This window comes from Macrosteles quadrilineatus, unplaced genomic scaffold (genome assembly GCF_028750875.1).
Source record: "Macrosteles quadrilineatus isolate MER2022 unplaced genomic scaffold, UCM_ALF_1.0 Scaffold_4__1_contigs__length_99947679, whole genome shotgun sequence".
Lineage (NCBI taxonomy): Eukaryota > Metazoa > Arthropoda > Insecta > Hemiptera > Cicadellidae > Macrosteles > Macrosteles quadrilineatus.
Window position 1 is genome coordinate 33,016,899 of NW_026542597.1, and position 26,240 is coordinate 33,043,138.

At 32.0% G+C, this 26,240-nt stretch overlaps 1 protein-coding gene across 4 annotated transcripts in view; it reads left to right on the plus strand.

Moving 5' to 3' along the window:
• Window positions 1-26,240, plus strand: part of LOC128991846 (uncharacterized) — a 208,890-nt gene that overhangs the window by 160,823 nt on the left and 21,827 nt on the right. For all 4 annotated transcript variants that reach the window (XM_054415058.1, XM_054415062.1, XM_054415059.1 and 1 more), the window contains 3 exons: window positions 1,052-1,084; window positions 8,425-8,448; window positions 25,043-25,280. In XM_054415058.1, the coding sequence (XP_054271033.1) occupies window positions 8,437-8,448; window positions 25,043-25,280 (250 nt within the window). In that variant the 5' untranslated portion in view covers window positions 1,052-1,084; window positions 8,425-8,436. The remainder of the gene's footprint in view (window positions 1-1,051; window positions 1,085-8,424; window positions 8,449-25,042; window positions 25,281-26,240) is intronic.

The following is a 26,240-nucleotide window of genomic DNA, read 5'->3' on the forward strand; positions in this document are numbered from 1 at the left end:
AACCCAACATTATAAACAATGTTGTATTAACAAACAGAGCAAAAGGCATCAGGACAACAATCTATGGATATGTAGAACAACTTTGAGCCGAAACGTCAAAAGATTTCCCGATTGAAAACATTTTCAAACATAGTTTGAAACAAAATACGTTCACCAAAACATTATATTTTATAAATAAAAGAAAACTTCATCTAAAATATACCAATCAACGGGATTTAACTTTATAACTATAGATATTCTTTGCCAATGGTCAATTAGGAAGTAAAAGGCACGAACTTTGACAAGGTTAGAGTGATTTAAGAACAACGAATACACGATCGAGTGTATTTTTATTCATAGTGACATAATAAACTTGGTTCAGCATTTTTGGCAGAAGTGAGATGATTGGCAGAATTCAGTTAGATTTCAAAATCACAAACCGCCTGATTGATATACGGTCATCACTTTGATGCTAAATTTTTGCTCCAACGTTGCATTTATATTTACAATTCGATTAAAAAACCAATCTTAAATTCATGGAAACTTTAAAGTGCTTATAGAATCGGTGATATCAATTATAAAACTTTTAACTAAACTCGGGCTCAACTTCTTCAGGTACTCGTTTCTTTATTAAAACTAATTTTGTATGTCATCATCCTAGCATTAGGCAAAGCTTCAATATTTGGTGAAAAAAGTTCATTTAAAGACATCTGTCATACGGATTCTATTTGATATTTTTAGTCCTAGGCCGCTAGGCACTAGCACGGATTTGTTTTTCACATTGCTTCAGGCTAGACCTAGGGGTTGTGGGCATTATCACTTAGATATAATTCATAGGTAACTTGGCAGGACTCGAACCCGGGACCTCGGGGACCGAAGTCCCGCGCTCTAGCCACTAGACCAGCTCAAACCCCCTACATTTGATATGAAGTAGGCCTATTATACACTTACCATTGTATAAAATTTTGACATTAAAATTGTAATTACGAAAAAAATACATTATGTCTAGGACAGTTGGTACATCTGTTGAATAAGTCGTAAGGTAAATCTTTCATATTTTTCCTTGTTACAGATCAAATGGCGAGTCTACCCTGAAATAAAAAAGGTAAGTAGTTTCTTGAATATAAAACAATAATTGCATGATTGTTTCAACACATAGGATGATTTTTTGTTTTCTAAGAACCTATCATTCATAAGACTGAGTTATTAAAAATATTATTTGCAGAACCTTTGCCTTTGCAAGTACAACTTTTCTGTAGATGGATGTATACAAACTATTTTCTAAAATTGTAAAAAACAAACGTGATTCACATATATCTTTTAAATCCAACAGATTTATATTTAATATCTCATTGCATTAGAACTATTGGCAGGACAACAATTTTAAATCTTAACATTTAACATTTTAATAATTATATTTCTTAGTTTTTATATCAACCAATTTCCTAAAATACATTCAAATTTACTGAGTGTTTTGAATTACAATAATTTATTTCATTAAAAGGTGTTTTAGAACTACAACTGATTTATTTATATAAAATAAGTAACATACTTCAGCTGTAATTTACATTTCAATCTATAACTTTGTGACGTGATAATAAACGTAAGAAATTTACTTCATGGAGATAATGGAAAGTTATGGTGGACACAGGTGTTGTTGGGAGTTGAGTTTTGATGTTTTGATGTTTCCAACAGTTTCATATCGGAGTTTGACACTTAAAATGAAGACAACCTGTTCTTGTTTAGTTCGCTTTACAAAGCTGTTTAGTCAGTTGAAGCAATTTTTTTACTGGGGAAATACATTTATAATTTTAGTAAGTAAAAAAGTGCATGAAACTGTTTTTAGGGATTACTAATACCTGCAGTTTTTAAGGCTATTATGATTTTTATGATTTATACCTTTTTACTTTAGCCTATGCATTTAAACTGAAAGATTTGGTTTGTATCGTTTGATACAATCAAGAGACATATCGTTGATTATATCTCAAAAACCATCTTACAAGAAATTATTAGAATAAAATTTAACAATGAAAATTATAATGTTGTCATATGCTGAAAATTTAATATAGGATTCCCAAACTATATTTCGTTTGTTTAACAATCGACTGAATACCCTTACGTTTTTGAAGAGCATAATCACACAACCCACTTGGGTGCCTACTGCCTAGCTAAAGATGAATACGATTCCATAATCTATTTATGATGAAATGTATGAAGTAGAAAATAATGATATATTAAGAATGATATCAAATATACAGAGTGGTCACGAATAAGCGTTAAAATTTTTGTTTTGTATAAGAGGGGCATAAATGGAACTCGTGAACATGGCTTGAAAAAATATATCTCATATACACCCCCAGATATGAGAGGTTTTAATTTTTTTGAAATAAATTGACATAATTGCAAAAATGTCACATTTTTCGGGTTATTAACTTTCATCAACATTTAACAGTACCATCGCGTTCTCCATAAGATTTTTTATAAAAATACATGCATTTAAACTTGCCTAAATCTGTACAGCTACTTATTAAATTGAATAGAAATAAAAATTGGTGTTTTTTTTATATTAAAAAATACGTAAACATAAAACTTCTTTAAAAACAAGATTTTAAAGAGCAGCAAATGCTTTTAAAAACTGCTTCATAATATAAGCTTTTAAACAATACCGCAAAACGTAATATTTTATCCCGATAAATGTCCTCCATTCAAGTTTGAATGGCGTAAAACACAGGTTATCCAAGAAATTGTTCACTACTGTCGCGTCGTAATAATGTTTTTTTTTTCGATTATTTAAAATAGCCCCATCGTAAAAGAATCTGTTAATCAATTTTTTGGCAATACTTTTAATAATGGGTCAATAAACTCAGCAATAAAACCAATCTTATACCAATCCAAGTAAGAAATGTATGACATAACATTAAAAATTAATTATAATCCATTTCGTAGTAGATAAATTTGTTTTAATAGCTTTAAAATATGGTAAAATGAAAATATTACATGAGTTAGGGATTAAATTGAACACATGAGTCAAATTATTTAGTTCCGGATAGTTAAAACTTTCAAAATTTTGGATAGATTGTACAGACATTTGATCGCGTTTAAATTTAAAATACAATTAGTCCTAAAATATTGAACATTAAAAGATTAAATAATGGATTAAAATAAACAAAAAGCTATGAGGGGCCAAATTGATTTTGGGCATAATATACATTTTCAAATCCGCCGGAGAAGTGGAAAACTGTGTGGACATTTGAAACTAGAGAGAACCTCGGCATTTACTTAAGAAAATTTTCTAAATCATGGTAATTCTGAAAAATGACTTTCAAAAGAGAAAATTTTAGTCTTTGTCTGAGCTACTATTCTGCTTAAATCAGCTATTTATTACATCATTTAACATAAGGTAAATGGCCACTCTAAAGTACACGATAGTTTTATTTTGTGTTGCTTACAAACCTTCTGATTAGGAGGCAAGACCTAACACAGTAATATAAATTGCTATTTTATAATATTGAATTTAATGGTAATACAACCGACAGTTTTCAATTGGATGGATCAGATGGCTTACAAATCTTCTAATTAAGATGTTTACAACTGAAAAAGTAATATATATTACTAAATATATAGATACACCATATTATGTATTACCATATAGTAATATATTAAATATATTGCAAGGAAATTCAATCGATAATTTCTATTTGGATTGACTGGACTGCTTCCAAATCTTCTGATGTGAAGTTTTCAACTTTAAAATATGATTTTTTACCGCCTTGAAATAGTATAAAGAATAGTAATATGAGTATAAATAAGTTTATTAAGCTGTTCAAGTAACCAACGATCTTATTACCAGCCAAAAAGTCAATAAGCTCTACCAGGGTGTAATATGATTAATGATGTGTCTTGAGCCATCCTGCTTCAGGTATAAGACGGATCTCTTGCGGTGTGTTTAGTTAAAATATTATCTTCAACGAAATTGATAACCACATCCCAAGTTAGGTTTAAGATGGTCGTGATTCAGATCCATATCTGATATAATCACCACTAGAGGAAAATTTCAAGTATTCGTTCATACAATCTATACATTTCAAACAAATAAATCTGGGCATTTCTGTTGTTTGTAATGAAGGCCTTTTTTCTCAAGGACGCAAGGCACGGGCCCAGGATTGTTTTTTACATTACTCAGGCTAAGCCAAGGGGCTTTGGCGCTATCACTTGGATAAAATTCATTGATGATTTGGCGGGATGTGAACCCTGGACCTCAGGGATCGAGGTCCCGCACTCTAACTAGACTACTCGCCCCCCCCCCCCCTCCTGTTAGACAGGTCTTAAGGATTGTCACTATAATAATAAATGGAATTGGTTGATCAAAGTAGCTCAAAAATAATTTTTTACGAGAGAAGGATTAATTTTAAGTAATATTAACAAGTCAGTAGATACTGATGCTGTGAGTTCAACTAACTGTACACCAAGGGGCTATGTAGTTAAGTCACAAACTAGTTCATAAATGATAAAGTAACCTGCAGAGCTAGTCCATACCACCCATGTTGCTTTTCCTTCTTCACAATATAATGATAGTTTTTAATGTGCAAAATACAAATTATTAGGTCTCAGCTGGATTTATATAGTCTATATGTCGATGAAAACTTATTCAACAATTTTATGCTAACACATAAACCTATTAATTGCCGAGACTCGAATAGTATCCAAATGAAATTGAACATACTTTCTAGCAGCACAAGGTATATCGTTTATAATTACATGAGTTATAATATCAATAACTAATTATTGTGTAAATGCCGTACCGAATGCGCAAAAGCATCTCTCATTGAGGTGGTGTATTTGCCTCTTTGACTAAGTCCCCTCATAATATCAAAAAATGTCATTAAAATGAAACTGTTGTACTGATGTACTGATGAACCCGTAAATCTAGGAAATAATGCAATACGATTACCGTAAAAAAATTCGTGATAATATTGGTAATTTTAAACATAATTGCTAAACATTGTTTCTACTCTAGTATTGACAGCCAATGGAGAAATTTTAACATAAATAACCTTGTGGGATAATGTTAATTGGACATTTACAGCGTTAATTGGTAATAGATACAAACAGATAATTTAACATTGTAAGCTTAATGCTATGGTAAGCTTATCAGCTTTGGTAAACAAATAAGGTATGATTTGCTTGTTTAATCCTGTACAAAACAAATGAGTGAATACTGGTCAACCAGTGGAAATATCTTGTGAGTTGTATTTAATGAATCAATAGTACGAGTATTTTGTGTTCGATAATATGAGTATTTGGTATTTAATATTATAATTAGTTAGTAACATCACAATTGTGTTATTTTACGAAACAAATATTTTATCATGATCTGCTGTACCCCAGAAATTCAAAAAAAAAAGCGGACAAGCTAAATACTTATTGCGATGAGAAAGGTGAGATAGGTTTAGATAATTAATTTTCCATAAATAACAATTACAATGATACATAAGTGACTTAAGAACAACAGTAAAAGGAAAAAATCCCGGCTAATATGTGTTCGTCTGCGTAGATAAAGCCAATGCCTCGTAAGTAAACTACGTATAAAGACAAATGAAAATGTAAATTCAAATGTTATTTATAAAAAAGGTTTCCTCACATTAAAACATAAAATTATTTACTTTATTTCTAGTAATGATGAATTTTATGGAAACATTTTTTTACTAATGAATTGAAAATGTTTAAACAATATGAATGGATGCCGAAAAATTAAAATTATCCAAAACTGTAATATAGAAGCTTTATAATTTATAAATGATTAAATGCAATTTAATTATGGCTAGAAATTGCCTACCCAACACAAAATGAAGCTCTAATACAGGTGTTTTGGTTAAGCCTGGTTCATGTTCCTTAATTATATTCTCAATAAACTTCGTTACGGCCAACAGTATCCTTTAAGATTAAGTTTAGGTAAACGAAAATCAAAACCTGATAATGAATATTTACTATTTTAAAAGGATATTACAAGTAACTTATCGGGCTATTTGAAAACTAGATTTACCCCTTTGAAATAAATTGAAAATGTACTCCCTATTAAAATGTTCGGTAGCATATCATTCTAGTTATTTTATTTTTTTGTAACTAAGGGAAACCTATTGTGGACAGGTATAATGTTTCGAAAACAAGGCTTAAGCAGCAATTGAGCTGTATCCCAACGAGAAGTTGAAAGGAGAGGAAAATTAGTTACGTTGTGTACCAAGCAACCTTAAACGTTGGGGATCTATTATAATTGTTTCTTGGTAAATTTTACTTATCGTGGTGTAAAATTTGTATTCCAAAAGCGCACAAATAATTACATTTCATGTTTTATAATTGAGGGTAATCCTAACATGATTGCTATAAATCCGTGTTCACATTAATAACCTCAAATCCCTGGCTAAAACAAAACATGATGTCGCTTCGGCTGCTTTAATCCCAATTTGAAATTGGTAGGGATGTGAACATTGAGAAAATCGCCTGTACATAGAAGCAATGTTAATATATCGGTAAGTATCGATACTTTGATATATTATATACAAAGTTTACAAAATCCTTGAAATAAGTGTTTTTAGCACAAACATACATTATTCAAAAGTGCTCTGTTTAACTGTAAAAAAAAAACATGTATGAAGGCTGTCAGGTAATAGGTGATGCTTACTATGAGGTAGTAACTGTGGTTTTGGAACAATTATATAAAACACACAAGGCTGAATATTATACGATAGCCGAGCATCGCTCAACAAGGGTATTATAAGCACGTAGCTTTATACGTTTTGAAACTTTCACAATTGTTGCGGGATACTTAAAAACCTAACTTTAAGGACTAAACTTAGTTAAATTATTTTATTTAACTATTTCTTAAAATAATTAATATTATAACGATTCTTTAGCTCGACGATATACCGGTATTTAAATTTTAAGTTAGATTATATTTGGCTTATTTAAAAACATTGTTGGCTCTTTGTACGAGAGTTTCCCTAATGCTCTTGGATCTGGAAATATTTGCCAAATCCGAAATAGTATTAGGAAATTATTTTGAAAATCCCAAATGGAGTCTCACTAAATTTTAGGAAAGTCGGAATCTTCTAAAAAAGGGCAGCTAGCAGTGCTTGAGATTGAGGAAGACTCAGAATTAGAAGAATATTTAAATACCCTTGAGTAAAACCCCCTTTAGTAATTGTTTGTACGCTAACTATCTGTGTAATTGTAGTAACTGTGTGTATGATAACTGTATTATGGGGCAGAACTGATATTACCGTTTAAATTACTTACAGAGCAGCCATCTTGAAAGTGTTTCCATGATACATACAAACAATACCTCGAATTATAAAGAATTATTAATACCTGGAACCTTCTACTCCATCCAGACAATGTTTCACCATTTTCTAAGCCTACACATTCCGTAGTTGTGTGATAAAATGCTCCTATAGTCTACAAAGCTCTATATGATAGGATTCTAAAACCTTCTTGAACACATTCATCCCAACAGTAGATGAAACCTTCGTATGTATCTCTTTGAGATACCCTTTAAACGAAAAACAAATTCGCTTCATGTGAATACAATTGTCATTTACTATTGGTTACGAGAGACGTGTATCAGGTGAAATCAGTTTTAACTACCTAGATATATTGCTGAATGAAGCGTAAAACGCGCCAGGATTATTCAAAGTCTCTGAAAGCTCATCAGCCCACAGTGTTAATAATAAACTACGACTATCCGATAAACCAACCACGGGTGGTGAAACTTGCAGCATTAACTGGTACAACGACAGAGTCAGGGGTGAAACAAACATTGAAACAAATCGCGATAGCAATTGGCTTAGTATGAGTGAACTCTTTTAAAACAATAAATCTTTACCATTGTAAATTCATGAAGATTGTGATGGTCAAGTTGTATTTTTTTTATTATTGGAGCAAAAGTTATTGTTTTTATACCACTTAATCGATTGATGATAGGAAACTAAAGTTAACTTGTGACGTCATTGATGACAGTCAATATTCACATTCACTCCGATATCTCATTAATATCTTCCATGTCTCGTAAATTTTAGCTTAGAGATAACATTTTATTTTAAGGTTTATTCGAATTTTATAAAATTCCTAATAAAATATTTATATCATAAATTACCCTGCTTTTTGTTGCAAAAAGTGCTATCCTACAAAAGGTTTTGTAGAATAAGTTCAACGTAGGTTATTGAAAAAATCTGGAATTTGACTGTTCCCTCATAATAGACATAAAGATATAAAAAACATACTAAATACAACCTTGCAATTCTCAAAACTTTATTTTCACACTTTGTTTTGCATTTGTATACTTAAAAGTCCATCTAAAATCTGACTACAATAGGCAAGCGTGAAATAAAGTTAAATAAAACCATATTGATCAATAGGCTAGCTAAAATTAATCTTTTTTTTTTCTTTCAGGGTCCATCAAATATGCAGAGCAAGGTGAGTTAAACAATCTATGTTGATCCAGGAAAATATTTGTAAGTTGAAAACCAACTAAAAAATCTACAATAAGTGTTAATTTTGAGTGTTTTAGGACAGAATTAACTGCAGAATAAGTGTTTTATACTTAATAAAAATAAGTGTTAAGTCCGATGGAAAAGTTTTATTCATTAGTAGTCAGTAACAATAATGAGCAATCTAATTGAAAGTGATATGCCATTTCAGTTAATTAATGAGTTTGGAATCAAATGACAGGAGGATGTTAATGATCCACCCAAAACAACTTGCTACAAAACTCAATGAAATTCGAGAGAATTATTAAAATGATGAATGCATGAACGTCAGTCATCAAAAGAAATTTAGTCAAATAATGTTGTTTATTATCAATCCTTCGAATTTTTCCTTCCGGTCATTTTTAAAAATATAAACACAAGTTGGTTAATGGTTATACTGTATTAGGACTTGGACCTATTTATTGATTTATCAATGAACAACTAACAGTATATCAGAAATCAGAAATCAGAAATCAGAATCTTTATTGCCGTTGATCAAATACATTGAGATAGGCATTGTCAAATTAGGCTAAATATTTACATTGGTCGATAATACAAAGTAACAGAGTAAAAAAGGCTTAATCTAAGGCTAGATTACAACAGTCGAACCCAAGAATTCTTGAAGAGTGTAAAATGGATTTTCTAACAGCCACGAGTAAACTTTAGACTTGTAGATAGGAATGGTTGCTTCAAAGAGAGGCTCAGGCAGCTTATTATAGAACTTAATACAATTTATTTTAAAAGAGTTACCTGTAAGTGCTAGCCGGTGCTGAGGAATGTCCAGTGCTCCTTTGCCTCTTGTGTTATGTGAGTGGATGTCCTGTCGAGTGTAAAATTTATGTAGATTACATTTTGTGTACATCAAGACATTGTAAATGTATAGGTTGATGACTGTGCAAATGCGATATTTTATAAAGAGTGGTTTGCAGTGTTCCACAGGGCCCACCCCGGCGATAGTGCGGATGATTTTCTTTTGTAGCAAAAGAACATCATAAATATGAGGTGAATGACCCCATAAAATAAGACCATATTGCAAATGAGATTGAAACAAGCCAAAATATGCTGATCTCAGGTACTCCATGCTGATAAGAGGTTTAAGTTTCCAAAAAAGATAAATGACTCTTGACAACTTTTTACAAAGATTGTTAATATGAGTTTTCCAGTTCAACCTGCTGTCAAGGTAAATTCCCAGAAGTTTGACTGAATTTTCAGGTAGGTTTTTTAAGAGAGAAAATATTATGCTTTGAGTTTTATTTTCATTACAAATAAGTTGATTAGAGGAAAACCAGTTCAAAACATGATTGTTTGCATCCTGAATTGTGTGGTCAAGAAGGTTTAGATCTCTATTGGCAGCAAAGATTGTTGTGTCATCAGCATAGATTGTACATTTTACAGGTAAATTACGAGGAAGATCATTTATGGCCACAATAAAAAGAAAAGGGCCAAGGACAGAGCCCTGCGGAACACCAGCCTTGATTTGTGTAACTGATGAATTTTTACCTTTAACACATACAAACTGTGATCTATTGGTTAGATATGATTTGAGTAATTGTAATGAGTTGCCCCTAATTCCATAAAATTGAAGCTTCTTAATCAAGATATCAAAAGGGATACAATCAAAAGCTTTGGTGAGGTCATAGAGGAGCATTGACACTGATTCTCTATTTTCAAATGCATTCAAAATGGACTGTGTAATTTCTGACACCGCCAATGTAGTGGATCTACCTGGTCTGAAGCCATACTGTGAATCAGTTAACAGGTGGTTTGAATCAAAATAATTAGTTAACTGCTTTAAAATAATTGCTTCAAATATTTTAGAAAATGTTGGAACAATGGAGATAGGGCGATAATTTTGACAAAGTGATTTATCTCCTTTCTTAAAAACCGGAATTATTTTAGCAATTTTTAATTTTTGTGGAAAATGCCAGCACGTAGGCACTCATTGATGACCAGAGCCAAAGGAGTTTCAATTAAGTGTATGGTCTTCTTAATTATGTAATTTGAAAGCCAATAACTATCCATAGATTTTGAGTTTGAGAGTTTATAGACAGTGTTGGTTACCTCATCTGGTGTAATGCAAGTCCAATTGGAATGTATGTTCTCACTTGGTTCAGGTCCAAGCAAGTCCTCAGCTGTTGTGCATGTTTGGCTTACCAGGTTGGTAAGTTCTTCAACTGAATCTGTAAAATAACTATTGAGTGTATCTTGGTCTATTGTAACTTCGGGTGTACGAGTTGTAGTGTTTTCATGTATTATAATGTCCCAGGCAGCTTTGCACTTGTTATTTGAAGTATGAATGAAATTCTCATAAGCATTTTTCTTGGCAGTAGCTAATTCTTTCCTGTAGTACTTTTTTATTCTAAGATAAGTGCTGTAAGCTGACTGAGCCCTTACAGAATCCAAGTTTAAGAGATTTTTATACTTAGTATAGTGTGCTAACATCAAGTCTCTAGTCTGCTTTAATTGAGGACTAAACCAGTTTAGTTTATGTTTTTTACCTTTTACATTAGTTTTCTTACGGGCTTTTTTACTAACAAGGGGCGAGCAGTAATACCAAAGTTCTCTAAATCTATTGAAAAAAGCATTAAACAAGTCTTCTGCAGTACCATTATGGTTATTAAGACAGTCCCATGACTCATCCATTAAAACATGACAAAACTTTGTAATATTTATATCATTTTGCTTCCTGAAAAACAGGGTTGGCCCAGTATCAGTTTTATTATTATCTAGTGTGACATGTGTCTTATATTTAAAAAGTAAAGGATCATGATCTGCAATTGTACCTGGCAAGAGTGAAATTTCATAAAATTCTCTAGAAAAATTTACAATAACATTATCAATACACGATTTATTCCTAGTAGGTAGATTATTTGTACACACTAAATCTAATGTCCTAAGTAAATTCATGAAATTTATTGAGTTTTGTTCAATAACATTAGCCATTTCAATGTTAAAATCCCCACAGATAATTAACTTACTGCCCCCTCTCATCAAACTTTTAATTGCATTTTCAAACATTTCAAAAAAAACATTAACATCACCATTGGGTGATCTATAGACACTAACAATAGTAACATTTTGTTTTATTAATCTAATACAACATAGTTCACAATTAAAGTCAGATGAAAAACAATCAAGATTAATAGATTCAAACTCAATCGATTCTTTAACAAAAATAGCCGAACCACCATTTCTATTACTACTCCTACATCTAATACTAGCAGTGATAAAATTATTTGGTACAAAAATTTCGACTTGATCAGACGATAGCCAATGCTCTGACATACAGATAACCTCAACTTTTTCTAAAAAACAAAGATGTTCAAGAGATAAAATTTTATTACGGAGACACTGGCTGTTTACTTGTAAAATTGTTAAAAGGTCATCTTTGACAGAACTACCTCCGGACATAGGCCTATTTAAACTACCACTAAAAAAGAAGAAGAGTCAGCATTTTGTATACCTTCGTCAGGTCCTCGGGGTAGAATACTTGCCGGCTGTGTAGTTACCTGCGATGAGACAATACCTTCAGGATTCTGGGTAGAACTGGGTGGAGAAGCTATAGGCAATGAGGGATGATCAGGTAAAGTTTCGACTATCGATGTAGGGGTCACTACAGTTCTTTGGATCTTGATAATTTTACTGATGAGATTTACGAGCACCCTCTTCCCCTTAGCGTTGAAATGCTGTCCATGTCTAGTGTGAAAAGATCTGTCACAACTTTCAGTATTTATAAGAGAAACATTATTGAAAACCTTACAGAGATCCTTGATTTTCCCATTAGTTTCAGAAATCAGTTTATTAACAACCGATGAATCAGGTAAATCATGTCTATGAGGAACATTGGCAACTATTACCTTTGTACTTTTCAGCACCTGTAGAGTATCTCTAAGTCCGTTCACCACATTATCAGAAGAGTTTTTAGCTATATCGTTAGCCCCAGCCATGAGCACAATATAGTCATCTGGTCCTAAATCTTCACATTCATACTTCACGTTGGCAGTTACATCACAAAAAAGAGCACTAGGTTTGACAGTTCCCTCAGTATCAAAATACTGGCCCCACGCTGTCCTTGAAATTATTGAGGAAATGCCACGACCAAAACTATCAGTGTAGATTCTTATTTTCTTGGTTTTCCTGGATGATTTGGTAACTTTAGTAGGCTTAGTCCAGTCAGACGATTCATATTGATTTGTGCGAGGCCTAGACAAAACTGGAGAAACCTGCTGGATTTTTCCTGTGCGCCTCCTCGCATATCTTCCCCGCTCGTCTGATGTGGGTTGGTTATCAGACTTAAAACTTGTATTATCCTCTTGGTACAAACAGGTAAATCTATTACTAGTGGAGATAGGTGGGAAGTCCCTAATGTTTACTGGAAAGCTACCATTTAGGCCCTCCCCTACACTGGAGTTTCTAGAAGACCAAGGCCTAGGCCTATTTTTAGAGACAGGTAGAAACTCATTAGGCCTACTTATTGTATCTACTAATTCTGGATTTGAGGTTAGGCCTACTATTTCCTGTTCACGCTTTAAACACATTTCACTTAATTCTGTAATTCTCCGCGCAGCTTCTTCATAAAGTCTCTTATATTCCTTAACATCAGCCTCCAACAATGAGGCATGCTTGGTTAAATTCTTAATTTCTTCCTTAAGCTGCTGATTGGTAGACTTAAGTCCACACTTTTTTATAAAATACACTTTTGATACTTTTAGTAATGAGAGTTAAAATGTACAGAGATTATCGTCACCTTAGAATGTTGTCCTTTCAGTGAATTTCAATCAAATGAATCTCACTTGTAAGGCAACATTTCCTTTGATTGAGTTTGAGAACCAAGCTGATCCGATCATGGTAATGGCAGTGGGTAAGGTGAGAGAATATACACAAAATCTGGGTTTCTTACTCTTTGGATACTTATAAACAATGTCAAGGCATGTTTCAAAAAGAAGTTCAACAACATGGATTTTTGTTATTATTTTTATCACCAATATTTAGATATTATGTGTTCTTATATTATGAGTGCCAACGAAGTGTATTGAATTAAATTACATCCGTATGTAACATAAATTAATTAGCGTAAATTGTTTTTTTTTTTTTATATGGATGCCAAAAATGTCTTCCTTATATAATATTTTGAAGTTCATCAAAAAGATGTGTTCTTCATATAGGATTAAAATATTTTATCACTAAACAAATTGTAGTATGGATTTGCCTTTAGGACCTGATTCTATGACCTGATTTTAGACTTGCTTTTAAGTCTTAGACTTTATTTATGCTACGTCTGTTTAAGTATTTCTATAAAAGATATAATAGACAACTTAATCTGTGGATCGGACCCCAATTCCTAAAACCTACGAGTATAAAGGATTTTACCAATGTGGTATAGCAATGAGCTGTTATTCCGAATCCCACTTCATTTCTAGGACCACATACCAAGTAAACAAACAAAAAATAGTTCATATACGTTGGGAGATATGTCACTGAATAGTTTGTCTCCCTCCAACAGCCATTTGGCAATCATAAGTTTTAAAATAGTTAATGCTATGTACTATTAGCACTTTAAAATGTTAGGCATTTAACTTAGCCATTTATGTGAAAAAACCAGCTCTCCATGAAATTACAATTCTTCTATTACAAAATCAATACGACGCCAAACTAAGAAAACAATTGTAAATGAGCAAGTTTAAAAGTTATACGGTACTTACAGCTTTATAATTTAAGAAGTTGATGATTACTTTTCAGTTAAAATATAAATTATTTTAACCTGCTCGTTGTTTTGACGCAAGTAATTTTCTGAAACAATCTTTACGTTGTTTACCAATACCCAATAATCAATAATCAATAGCTCTTTCCCTCCGATTTCTTACGTCTTGACCCGCCTTTGTAAAGACGACGATCAACTTTCTCAAAATATAAAACAAAAAGAAGGAATGTTTTGTTCTTAAAAAACTAGTCAGGCATTTTACTACTTTTTAGCAGCCTAACAGCTGGGAAATGGTACTTTAGTCAGTCATATTACTCCACCTAGAGTTTATTGAATACAAAATGTTACCGTAATTTGTTCATTTTAAGTTTTTTGTTTGTTTCTTATTTAAATTACAAATAGTAATTGCACTTTAAAAATAAAAAGGTTGTTGGCTACATGAAGTAGTTTACTCCAATTAACGGTGATTGTGCTTATGGCATATTGGTACATATTTCAACAGTTACCTCAGTCAGTTGACATATTTACATAAATCAAACTCACAGTATCTCTATTACTATACCGTAGGGAAAAGATGGAGAGAAGAACTAACAAGCTTATTAAAAATAAGGAACTAAATCACGCTTCTAATATTACGCTCTTATTTACTACAAATCGTATAGGAATTATGAACTTACAATTTCTAAAATACAAACTTAATGTAAATGTTAGTTAATTGGATTAATCACCATTTAGATTAGATGTACAATCCTCCATCCAACTGAAAGTGTTTTAAGCACTGCATGAAACGACGAATACATTTCAAGTAGGAGAGAATTATAATTTCCTGGCTTTTTGAATTCAATGTTTATTACAGCCTTTGTAAAGCTTCAAGGGACGCTACAATAGAGTTATATGCTTGATTTATATCTTAAAGTTTAATTCTTTCCATTATAAATCCTCAATCGCATGTTGAGGTAGAACAATACTATTAAATAACTATCACTACGAATTGTTGGAGCCGGCATTTTAACCAGCCTAGTACATTATTTTTACTACCATTATCAAACATTGTGATTATATATTTTACAATATTTTTTTATCGTTTTCGTTAATCAAATGAACTGATGTTAAATATAAATTATAGTGACAAAATTGATCTTATAGGAAAAAATAAATCACCCAATAATGATGACGTGTAATCAAAGAAATCTCTTCTTTCATTGTTCGTAGTAACAGCTGTTTATTTATTTCATGCCTGTAGTACTATGCTAGTAGGAAATAACTTCTAGAGGGACATAATAACTCTTAGCTGCCTCATGAAAATTTCATTTTAATGTTTTCCTGCAAATGAAGTTATTCTAAAATGAACGAAAAAACCAAACGCATCATATACCGTATTAGTTTTTACTACACATATATTATGTTTTTTTAAAAACTATTAACTGAGCCTGGAACCTGAAATCAACAGTTTTAATTTCAGAATGTCTGAGGAAAAGTAAGTTAAAATATATTATTGAAGAAAGTTTCATCGCGAAACTTTTCCCTACAGTTGTCTACTTGAAGAAACACTTTTTATCCTAATACTCTTTAAGTTTGTCTCGAAACTCGTCTAAGCTCTAATCACCTTTCATTCCTTCAACAAGATACATTTACCAGTTGCACTAATGAGTCATTATGAGTAAATATGAAAAACATTCACATTTGTTGATATCTTATTTTTAAATAAACTAAAAAAACAGCAGTTCCATTGAACGCCGCAAACATGTGATTTTGTTCTGTACAGTAGTTTTATAACCAAGTCCTGTAAACCACTTTCCTGAAATAATATGCTAAATATCAAATACAACACTGTATGTTTACCCTTTAAATATTAAAATAAAATTATTTATTTAAGTTACGGTACTCATAGTTTATCTATTATTTATCTTACGATGCACATTCAGAAATAATCAATAACTAAAACTGTTTATTTTTTTTCCTTATTCTCAAATTACAAAATGTGTGACCTTTTACCTCTGGGATATTCACTAATGAAGCCGATGTAAAATCTTCTTCAACGGTTTTATTTAAGCTTTACCTCTGAATATGTTGGCTTTTATCCACTCAGCCTCCATCCTGCTATTATAAACTGCTTTTTGTTATATGATATGCAAATGAAAAAAACTATGACACGTTATTTATGTTACTAGTTAATCTGGCGTTTTAGCTCTAGCACTTCATTAGCGTTAAATTGTATTTCGCTGTAAACACATAGTTTTGAAAATTAAATATTTATCCTGGTTAAAATTTTAGGTAACTCTATAAACTTAGTAAGATTATTGTTATGAAAGCTCTAGAAACAGACAGAATTATGGTAATGCCTATTTGCATTGTAGTTGTTCGACTAAGGTTCATGTTAGGGTTAACTATTCAGTTTTAAATGTAACAATTTAAATTATAAAGATTGGGTTTCTCATATCTACAAAAAAGGTCTAAAAAGAGCATTATAATATTAAAATAGATAATACAACTGTATTGCTTCATGTGTATACGGTTCAAGACATAATTCAGTGCTTTAATAATAATAATGAAGATGTATCTTGAAAACTAACGATTTATGAAATGATCCACAGTTAACTTGTACCTTGTACACATCCTTAATAATAAACTCGTTGTTATACCGTAAAACAACAGATGGTAGCCACAGAGTGAAGGGGATGATTTATTGAAATCAAAATTTATCACGTTTTTAAAGCTTATTGTTAATGTTTTGCCATATAAACTAAAAAACTACGTCACCTGTACTTTGTACATCCTTAACTGAAAACTACAGTCGGAATAATTTACACGATTATTAAAAAAACTATTTCGGTTTTCAAAGACTGCATCGTGCTCCATGGTGGCAATATTGCGGAAATAAACAAACAGATCGCCACTGAGCAAATAACAGCCAGTGTTGGTTGTGTACTTTTCTGAGAAACCCTAAACAATCCTTTTTCTTTAATATTTAATGAAAATATATTACTATAATTTGTGAATTTAAAATGATCAGGTACAAAGTTTTTTTGGCTTTGACCTCATCTAGGAAATTTATTTTTATTTTTTATTTGATCTTCATGACGTTAACTATTGATTTAAAAATACAGTCAACATCCATGGAGTTAATAGTTTTGCTCAGTATGATGTAATTTCAAAAAGAAAATGTTAATTTATTATCCAGTAACGTATTAGAATAACAATTAACTTCCCATTCGACCAAATGCAGAATGCTAAAAATAAATCCTGAATACAAAATGGTATTTTTAATAGTAATGTACGGGTTGTCCTTTAAATAAACAGCCAATCTTCGGAAAAAGGTTCTATGGGACAAAGTAAAATAAAATAACTTTGTTAACCAGATATCGGTCACTTCGTATTATTAACATGAACATTTTTAGCGAATTTCCCTATAGGGAAGTAGCTATTACCGTAGGTCTCATGGTAAGACCTAAGCCCGGGACCGATTTACTTTTTCATTTTGATGTCCCCAGAGGCCAAAAACACCATTCGTTCAAATTTTTATATATCTATATATATATATATATATATATATATATATATATATATATATATATATATATATGTGTGTGTGTGTGTCCATCCGCACGATAACTTGAGTAATTTTTGTCCGATTTTGATAAAATTTGGTTTGAAGGTGTAAGGCGGGATAAACTTGAATGAGTTCGCGAACCAGCATGATCGGACTATGGGAACGGGGGTTTATGGGGGGTTTTATGGGGTAAAAATAGGTTTTTCCCATTTTTGCCCCTAAAAACACAAAATTTCACAATTTCTTTTTAAACCATTTTGTAGAGCTTAAAAAAACAAATAATTTAGTATATTGAAGCGTTATTATGCGCCTAATTGTTACGGAGAAAATTCAAAGAAATTGTAATTTTAAAATTCCCATGTTATTCTTATGGAGAATAAGTCGACTGTTGCAGTTTGCTTGTTTATGAACATATTTTGATCGATTTTGAAAATACTTTTATTTCTTACTAAACTATTATCATTTTATAAAAAAATCTTTTTTGTCCTCCCTGTTGCAGCAAACCTAAGGTACTTGTTAAACTAATTCTATTTAAATAGGAAATAAATGTGCTATTTTTATGGAGGCATTTTAGTGTAAATCCAATCAGGCAAATGGAAATTCGCTTAGTCTGCAGGTTTGCTGCGGCGGGGGTATTTATCTTTAAATTGATCCAACCCTATTAAATTTAGTGTTATGTTAAGGTAGAAGAGACGTAAGGGGCTAAATGAGGTGCAACCTTACTTAGCCTTGTTCCATGTCATTTTTCAACTAAAATCCAAGATCTTTCAGCCATTTTTTTATTATTCAAATTAAAAAATTTTAGATGGTCCCCACCAATCTCTATCTGATGACATAGTTTGTCAAGTTTCAATCGGCAGCAGTTGAAAACAAAGTTTGCAAACCAAGATGAGACAATATGTTTGCCAGGAGTGGTGGAGATCTAATGGACCAAACAACCAACTGTTACTGAGTTGTGTGATATTGCTTGACAGTTGTATCAAGTCTATAACTTTGGTAGACCACCTGTCCATTGATTGTACTAAATGAATACACCACATTGTAGTCGGGCAATGTGGTTTTAGAATGTTAGTACTCCTACTTATTCGACAATAACAAAATCAGAACCGATTATTAAACCTTAAGTAAGATCAGAGAGCTGTATACACATATGATGTTTTCCAGAATTATTGATAAAACAGGCACTGTTCGTACTTCTTTTCCTGTGATGTATTTTTTTAGAGACACATTAAGGGACGCGTTGCAGAAAGTCAACAGTCCCGGAAGGTCAAATAATTTATACCTGTGCCGCTAGGTCAAAAACTACAATGTTTGCAGTGTCTGTAGATCAAAAATCCCAGTAAGTCAAATAGTACAGTCCGAGCTAAAAACATGGTCTATGTTAAAGCAATTGACTTATTGAGAATTTGACCTAATGCAACAGCAGTTTTAATATAACGAAATAAGATAAAATATAAGTTCAGTTTCGCTGAGTCAACAGTGCCGGAAGGTCAAAAGTATAATCTGTTAAAAACAACGATAGTCCTCTCGACGCATGACTTCAATAACTTCGTGTTTTGGTGTACTTAAAGTTGTGCTAAAATTTTGAAAATTGGCACAGAGCTTCTTGGTTAGTCCTACTCGATGACTATTTTGTTGGAACTTTAAACTATTTACCGATATAATTAATAAAAATTGATATATATGGTGAAATAGTTTTAAATCGTGATTTCTAACATGAAAAAGTTAGCATGCGAGATTTTTGTTTGTTTTTGGGTTAGAGAGGTTTTGTCTGTGGCAAAGTTGTAGCCAAAAGTGTGATGCGTAAAATATATTTTTTTGAATTTCTTACAATCAGTGGTTCAATAGATAACTTGGGTTGAAGAGGACGGCAAATTTAGCATTTCGCAACGCATGGAAAGAACTACATCGTACGATGCGACTGCTGAGTGGACTTTTAATTTAAAGTTCTAAGGACATGAAAAAGATGAAATACAGATCACCAGTACATTCATATTATTTATAAAACATCTTTCTGTATTACCAGCTTACATTTTTCACTTATATTAATAAGAATACATCATAAACAGGGTGTTAAAAATAAGCGGGGAGATACTTTACCTAGTAATTCCTTGGGTTAAAATAAACAGAAAATGAAGGATAACATTTTTTCCAAAATCGTTTCGTTAAATTAGATATCCGCCAATTTGTATTTTTTACATACAAATATTAATCTTTACACTTTTTCAACCGATGTTTATGAAACTTGGTATGTATGTTAAGGTAGGGACCCATGTTATAAAAAAAGATTCATCTCGATTCACCCTAAAACTTAACACTTAACTACAATATAATATACTTTACTACACCACAATATTTACGTATCACCATAAATCTTTAATAAAATAAAACTTTCACATTTTTAAAATCCAAAATAAATCAATATAATCTTTCTTTTTTGAAAAATATAGTAAAAAAAAGGCGATGTTAAAATAACGACAGGCGAGTTTCGATCTGGGTGTTTCAGGTTTGAACACAGGCTGTTGGGTGTTTCAGGTTGTTTTGGATTTAACATTAATTAACATTAATGTTTAATCCTCCTAGGTTTGAACTGATTGAGAGGAATACATGAAACCGAAGGGGGGAGGTAGCAGCAAGTGCACTAGTACTTACTAGTGTCCAATAACAATTTAAATGGATTTAACCAAAACCTTTTCTATTTCACTTATTTTTAGCTGTATGGTATTTGTATGGTTGGCATTTCAAAAACAGGTAAAATAGTATTAAAATTATATAAGAATGTTGTCTTAGTATTTGTGGTCCATCCCCCTTAAGGGATAAAAAAGTGATAATAGCTTAAGACAGTAGATATTTATGGCTATTATTGATATACCAAGTCTCACTACTTTATCTATATTGTTTAAAAAATATAGCCAATACAGGACTTTTCAACCATACTGTATAACGCCAACACGAAATTTTTCCGTTGAACTCCTCCGAATTTCTTAGGCGATTTTGACCATTCATGTCTCATTAGAAAGAGCGTGTCAAATACATTTGCAAACCAACCTTACATTTTTTAAATCCCTTGGGCTCAGCCCCAGTGGCTCTTAAAGAACCCATGTTATGCCTATGAAGAACATATTGATTTATTTATATTAGGATCAGCTCAATTAGTTGCTGTTATGCAATTCAAGGATATAATGTAGGCTACATTATTAACATGTTACTGATTTGTTTGAAATACTATATTTACTATTTCAATTTGGGTTTGCTGGATAATTTAATCCATTTTACCAAACAATAAAAATTAAGGGACAAAGTACTATATTTCATGAGCAATCATTGAAAGGACCGATTGAAGTCCTCATCAACCAAAAGAATGCCTACTAAAGCAAATCAAATTGAGACGAACATGTAATGCACGAAATCAGGTGGTTCTTAAGTATGTGAAAAAATGTATTGTTATTCAAAAACAGACGGAAAACTTGTAAACATATTCGTGATAATGGGTGTAACATGGCTACATTATCAATGACAAACGTGGACAACCTTATACGAGTGTGAGTAAGTCCGGAAAACAACTCTAAAAAAACAATAAGCAATAAATTGCAAGAACCGTTGCTTATATCATTGGGGGTCATTGGGTATACACGTATCTACTGACGTGTACACTCAATGCTTATATCGAACTGTTATATGTACATCGTGAGTATTTCCATTAGTTGTTCCATTTAGTTGTGTGTCCATTAGTATAATATTTTAGTTGACTCTTTTAAAGTCAGCGGAAATTGTAACTGTTATTACCCTTGAAATAATGTTTGTGTAGTACTTTGCAATCCTACCAATGCTTATAGAATCATACGATTACAATTTTCTGGTTAGAATATGTCGCATAGGGTGGTGACTACTGTATCTAGTTTTTTGAAATTCATCCGCCATTTGGCCAAATATGAAATTTCTTATGGAAAACCCTATATTTTATCATGTTTTCGGATAGAATAGGTAATTTAAAAACTTTTTTACCTCTGACATTTTTTCGATAACCCCACTCGTTTAGGAGTTACAGCCCATGGAAAAATGACTTCCGGTGTAATACTTTTAATACTTCTAATACTTTTTAGTACATTTTACATCATGTAGCTCATAAACAAGTAAGTTTATAGCAAAAATGCGAAGAGTAAAAAAGTCTAACAATTGCATCCACATTCCAAAAAGACCATAAAAAAATGGCCATTTAAAAAATGGCGGCAAACTTGAAAAGTGGAAAACTTTTTATGTTATAGTCTTTAAGGAATGTAGATGCAATTCTAAGACTAATTTACAGTTTGCAATTTTGCTCTAAACTTACTTGTTTAGGAGCTACATGATGTAAAATGTACACCGGAAGTCATTTTTCCATATGCTGTACTCCTAAACGAGTGGGTTTATCGAAAAAATGTCAAGGCTAAAAACGTTTTTAAACTGCATATTCTATCCGAAAACATGATAAAAAAAACTAAAATCATATTTTTAACTGCCACAAAAAATAAAGGAATGTCCCCCATTTAAAGTTTTCTCTAATTCTTACCGTTTCCGATTTCCCGATGGTGGCCTCCTTGAGTTGATCACCCTGTATATGAATTTGAACGGATGGTGTTTTTGGCCTCTAGGGGCCTCAAAACGAAAAATTAAATCGGTCCCGGGTCCAGGTGTTTCTATAAGTACTACGGTAATAGTTTATTCCCTATATGGGAAATTCGCCAAAAACCTAATAGTTATATAGAACAATATTACATTCAACCAGCTGTTAGTTAAAACAAATTATATGGGACTAAAACAAATCGATGATTACAAAGATCCCTTTAAAAAATAATTTGAACATCCTACTATTTTACTATGCATATTTAATTAATCTGCCACTAGTGGAACCCCGTCGAAATCGACGGTTAATCTTGAGGTTTTATGTAAATTCAGCTAACTGCGATAGATAGAGTGAAGTCATTAAAATCTTAGTTAAATGAAGGGGGGATAAGCATAATAATAAGTATGACGATTGTGTTCCCTAAAAAAGGTGATTGTTGAATTCGTTTAACACAATATTTCCTACCTTTTTATCGGCTTTAGGTTGCCCAAAAGGTTTTTTAGGAGTCTTTATAATTGTTTGTTCATGAGTTTGTTTCATGTCAAAGCCACTTTCACTATATGGGAGAATGAGTTCATATAATTAGTCTATCATGTTACGGAAAGAGTCAATATTTATTGATCATCATTCAGATTGTATCCAGATTTATAAGTAAATCTTCATCTGTGGTCATAAAAATACAGAATTTTATCAGCATTTAAATAAGTTTTTTTTTTTATTTGATAAAAATATCTGATTCTCCAGATAGCAGTAACATTCTTACTTCGATCTAAGCAATTTTAATTCCTTCTCTTGCCACATCGACCCATGTATTTAATCATCCTGTTCTTACTTGATAATTCATTAACTTATGGGGTAATTTTGCCTGGCCATATCGACCACATAAAGCTGTGCATGTTTTTCGTGGATGGAATGAACCATAATTGTAGGAAATTTGATCACAAATCTTGAACATTTGCGGAACCAAATCCATAACCTAGTCCAGCATTGGTAACAATGTTTACAGCTGTTATGTTAAGCAAATTATATTGTACTAAAAGCTAGCTTAGAAGGTTAGCGTCGGCTGCTAGACTTTTTAAAAATTAAAACTTAATTTCTAAAAAACTGGGACCCTTAATTATAATTATGGCTTTGACATTCCCTAGTTCTCAAAATTATCTTTCTTTCATCACAAAAATAATGAAAATCCGTCGACTGGTTGATTCAGAATGTGAAAAACCCCCATTTACGTTTTAATAATATATATGATAGTTGGACAGGTTTCAACCCTTCCGAGGCGTAATACATTTACACATTTTATGTGTAGACTACATTATAACTCATAAAATAGTTCTAAAATTAAATGGATCTCCTTTTACAATCGTATTTAATAACCAGAAATTTTCAGATCGTCCTTGCGTGTTTTTCATGCCACAAATTTTGACGAAAGGCTTTTTATTACATCAACTATACCTATTTACAGTGTTGACCAAACAGTTGGCAAGAAGCATGAATAGATAACCTATGTAGCAAATATGATAATTTTAGCTCTATTCTAATTATGACAAAACACGAAGTAACTAAAAGCGAGTTTTGTTGGTGTAGTAAGCGTTGCAGGAGGTCTACTTTACACTGAATCGACGTTCACTTTTATTGCTTTTGATCTTCCGGCACTGTTGACTCAGCGAAACTGAACTTGTATTTTACCGTATTTTGTTATATTAAAACTACTGTTGCATTAGGTCAAATTCCCAATAAGTCAATTGCTTTAACATAGACCACGTTTTTAGCTCGGACTGTACTATTTGACTTACTGGGACTTTTGATCTACAGACACTGCAAACATTGTAGTTTTTGACCTAGCGGCACAGGTATAAATTATTTGATCTTCCGGGACTGTTGACTTCCAGCAACATTCCCACATTAAGCATACCACCACAAATTTATATTCCTTTACAATGAATAGCCGAATACTCCCGCCACAGCAAACCTGCAGACTAAGCGAATTTCAACTTGTCTGATTAAATTTTTACTCAAATATTTCCATAAATAAGACATATATTTATTCCCAATTTAAATAACATAAGATTTAATGAGTGCTTAGGTTTGCTGCTATGGGGAAGGTAAAAAGTGTTTTTCATCAAGCGTTAATAACGTAGTATGAAATGAATAAATTTGCCAAATTTGATTAACATATAGCCATAAACAAGTAAACTAACATGGGAATTATAAAATTGCACTTTTTTCATTTGCTCTGTAACCGTTAGTCAAACAACAGCGCTTCAATATACTAAATTATTTCTTTTTTAAGTTTTACAAAATGGTTTTGAAATAAATTGCAAAATTATATGATTTTAGGGTCATAAAACCCCCATAAACCCCCGTTCCCATGGCCCAATCATGCTGGTTCGCGAACTTGTTCGAATAAATGTAGGTTTACACGTTAAAACCAAATTTTATTTAATCAATGTTTGCTCGATCTATCGTGCTAACAGACACATAAATAAATAAATATATATATATGAAATTGAACTGATGGTGTTTTTGGCCTCTGGGGACCTCAAAACGAAAAAAATAAATCATTCCCGGGTCTAGATCTTATTATGAGACCCACGGTAATAGCTTATTCCCTATATGGGTAATTCGCTGAAAGGAAACCTTTAAAAGTCCTACAAAGAACACTAATTAACAAGTTTATCCTGTTACAGATGAAGACAGTGCTGCTAGTACTCCTGCTGCTGGGAGACGCCCTGGCCATGCCGACTATGGAGGACAACAAGATCCCTACTGACCAAGAGATCCTGGGTCAGCCTGAGGAGGTTTCATCTTTAGGACTTCCCTCTGATGAGGAGAGCTTCAACCGACTCTCCGTCTTCTTTAATCCTGGCAAACCTCCAGGACAAGTTGGCAGCGGCACATACCACTTCGTATCTTCCACATTTCCAGGTACATCGATCGTTTGTTTTGTAAATGGTTGTATCCCTTTTACTTGTATTTCGTGATTTTTCTAAGCAAACTGTTTAGATTTAAGAGATAGTAAATATTTTAATTAAAAAAGAAAGAAGGTGGTTAAGACATGGTTTGAATTCTACGATCTGTGTTTTTGCTACACTATAAATATATGTTAATGTGCTTAGTAAATTTTTTTTATTTATATAAAAGGTGTTTTTGTGAAAACGAAGTTTGTGTTGCCTTGTGTTAATTTATTTTGCTTTGATTTCATTGAGGCTTGCCTGATGCATGTTTAAACATGGAAAATTCAATTTTACTTTCATTAACTAAATATTTATTAGTAAAAGAAATATAAATAAACAGCATAACATATTTCATAATGGATCGCAATTTCCGTTTTTAAAAGGGAGGCAAAAGTCTAAACTAAAGGAAAGCAAAATGAATGAGCCAAAGTCAACATATTTTACATACAAAATATGTATCAATCAATTATTACCAAAATAAAACTCATTTTACAGTACTTTCCTTTTGATAAGTATTATTCTGGGTATAACACACGACTAAGCATAACAGTAAGTCTCGTGACGTTTAAAGTCAGGAACTGAGGTTCACTGCGTACACTCCAAGTTGTATTGTTAGCTCTGTTATGCAAGCAAACTGCCTAAGTTTTCTTCATGAAAAGACTAAGTTGTCTGAAGAGAACGACAAATCATAGTTAGCTTTTCGTAACAAAAGTGTTTCGGTAAAGTTATAATTCCAAAGAATGCATTAAATGAAATAAATTAAATAAAATTAAATAATTAAATTGCATTATGCATGTTGTTTGGTTTAGTGGAATATCTTCTACTCCATACTGATTAAGGTTAATGGAACTATTCGATAATTTGACCTACTGTAGTTTTGACTTTACTGGCTAATTTTAATTGCGCTGTGCTTATGCCTAATAATTATACT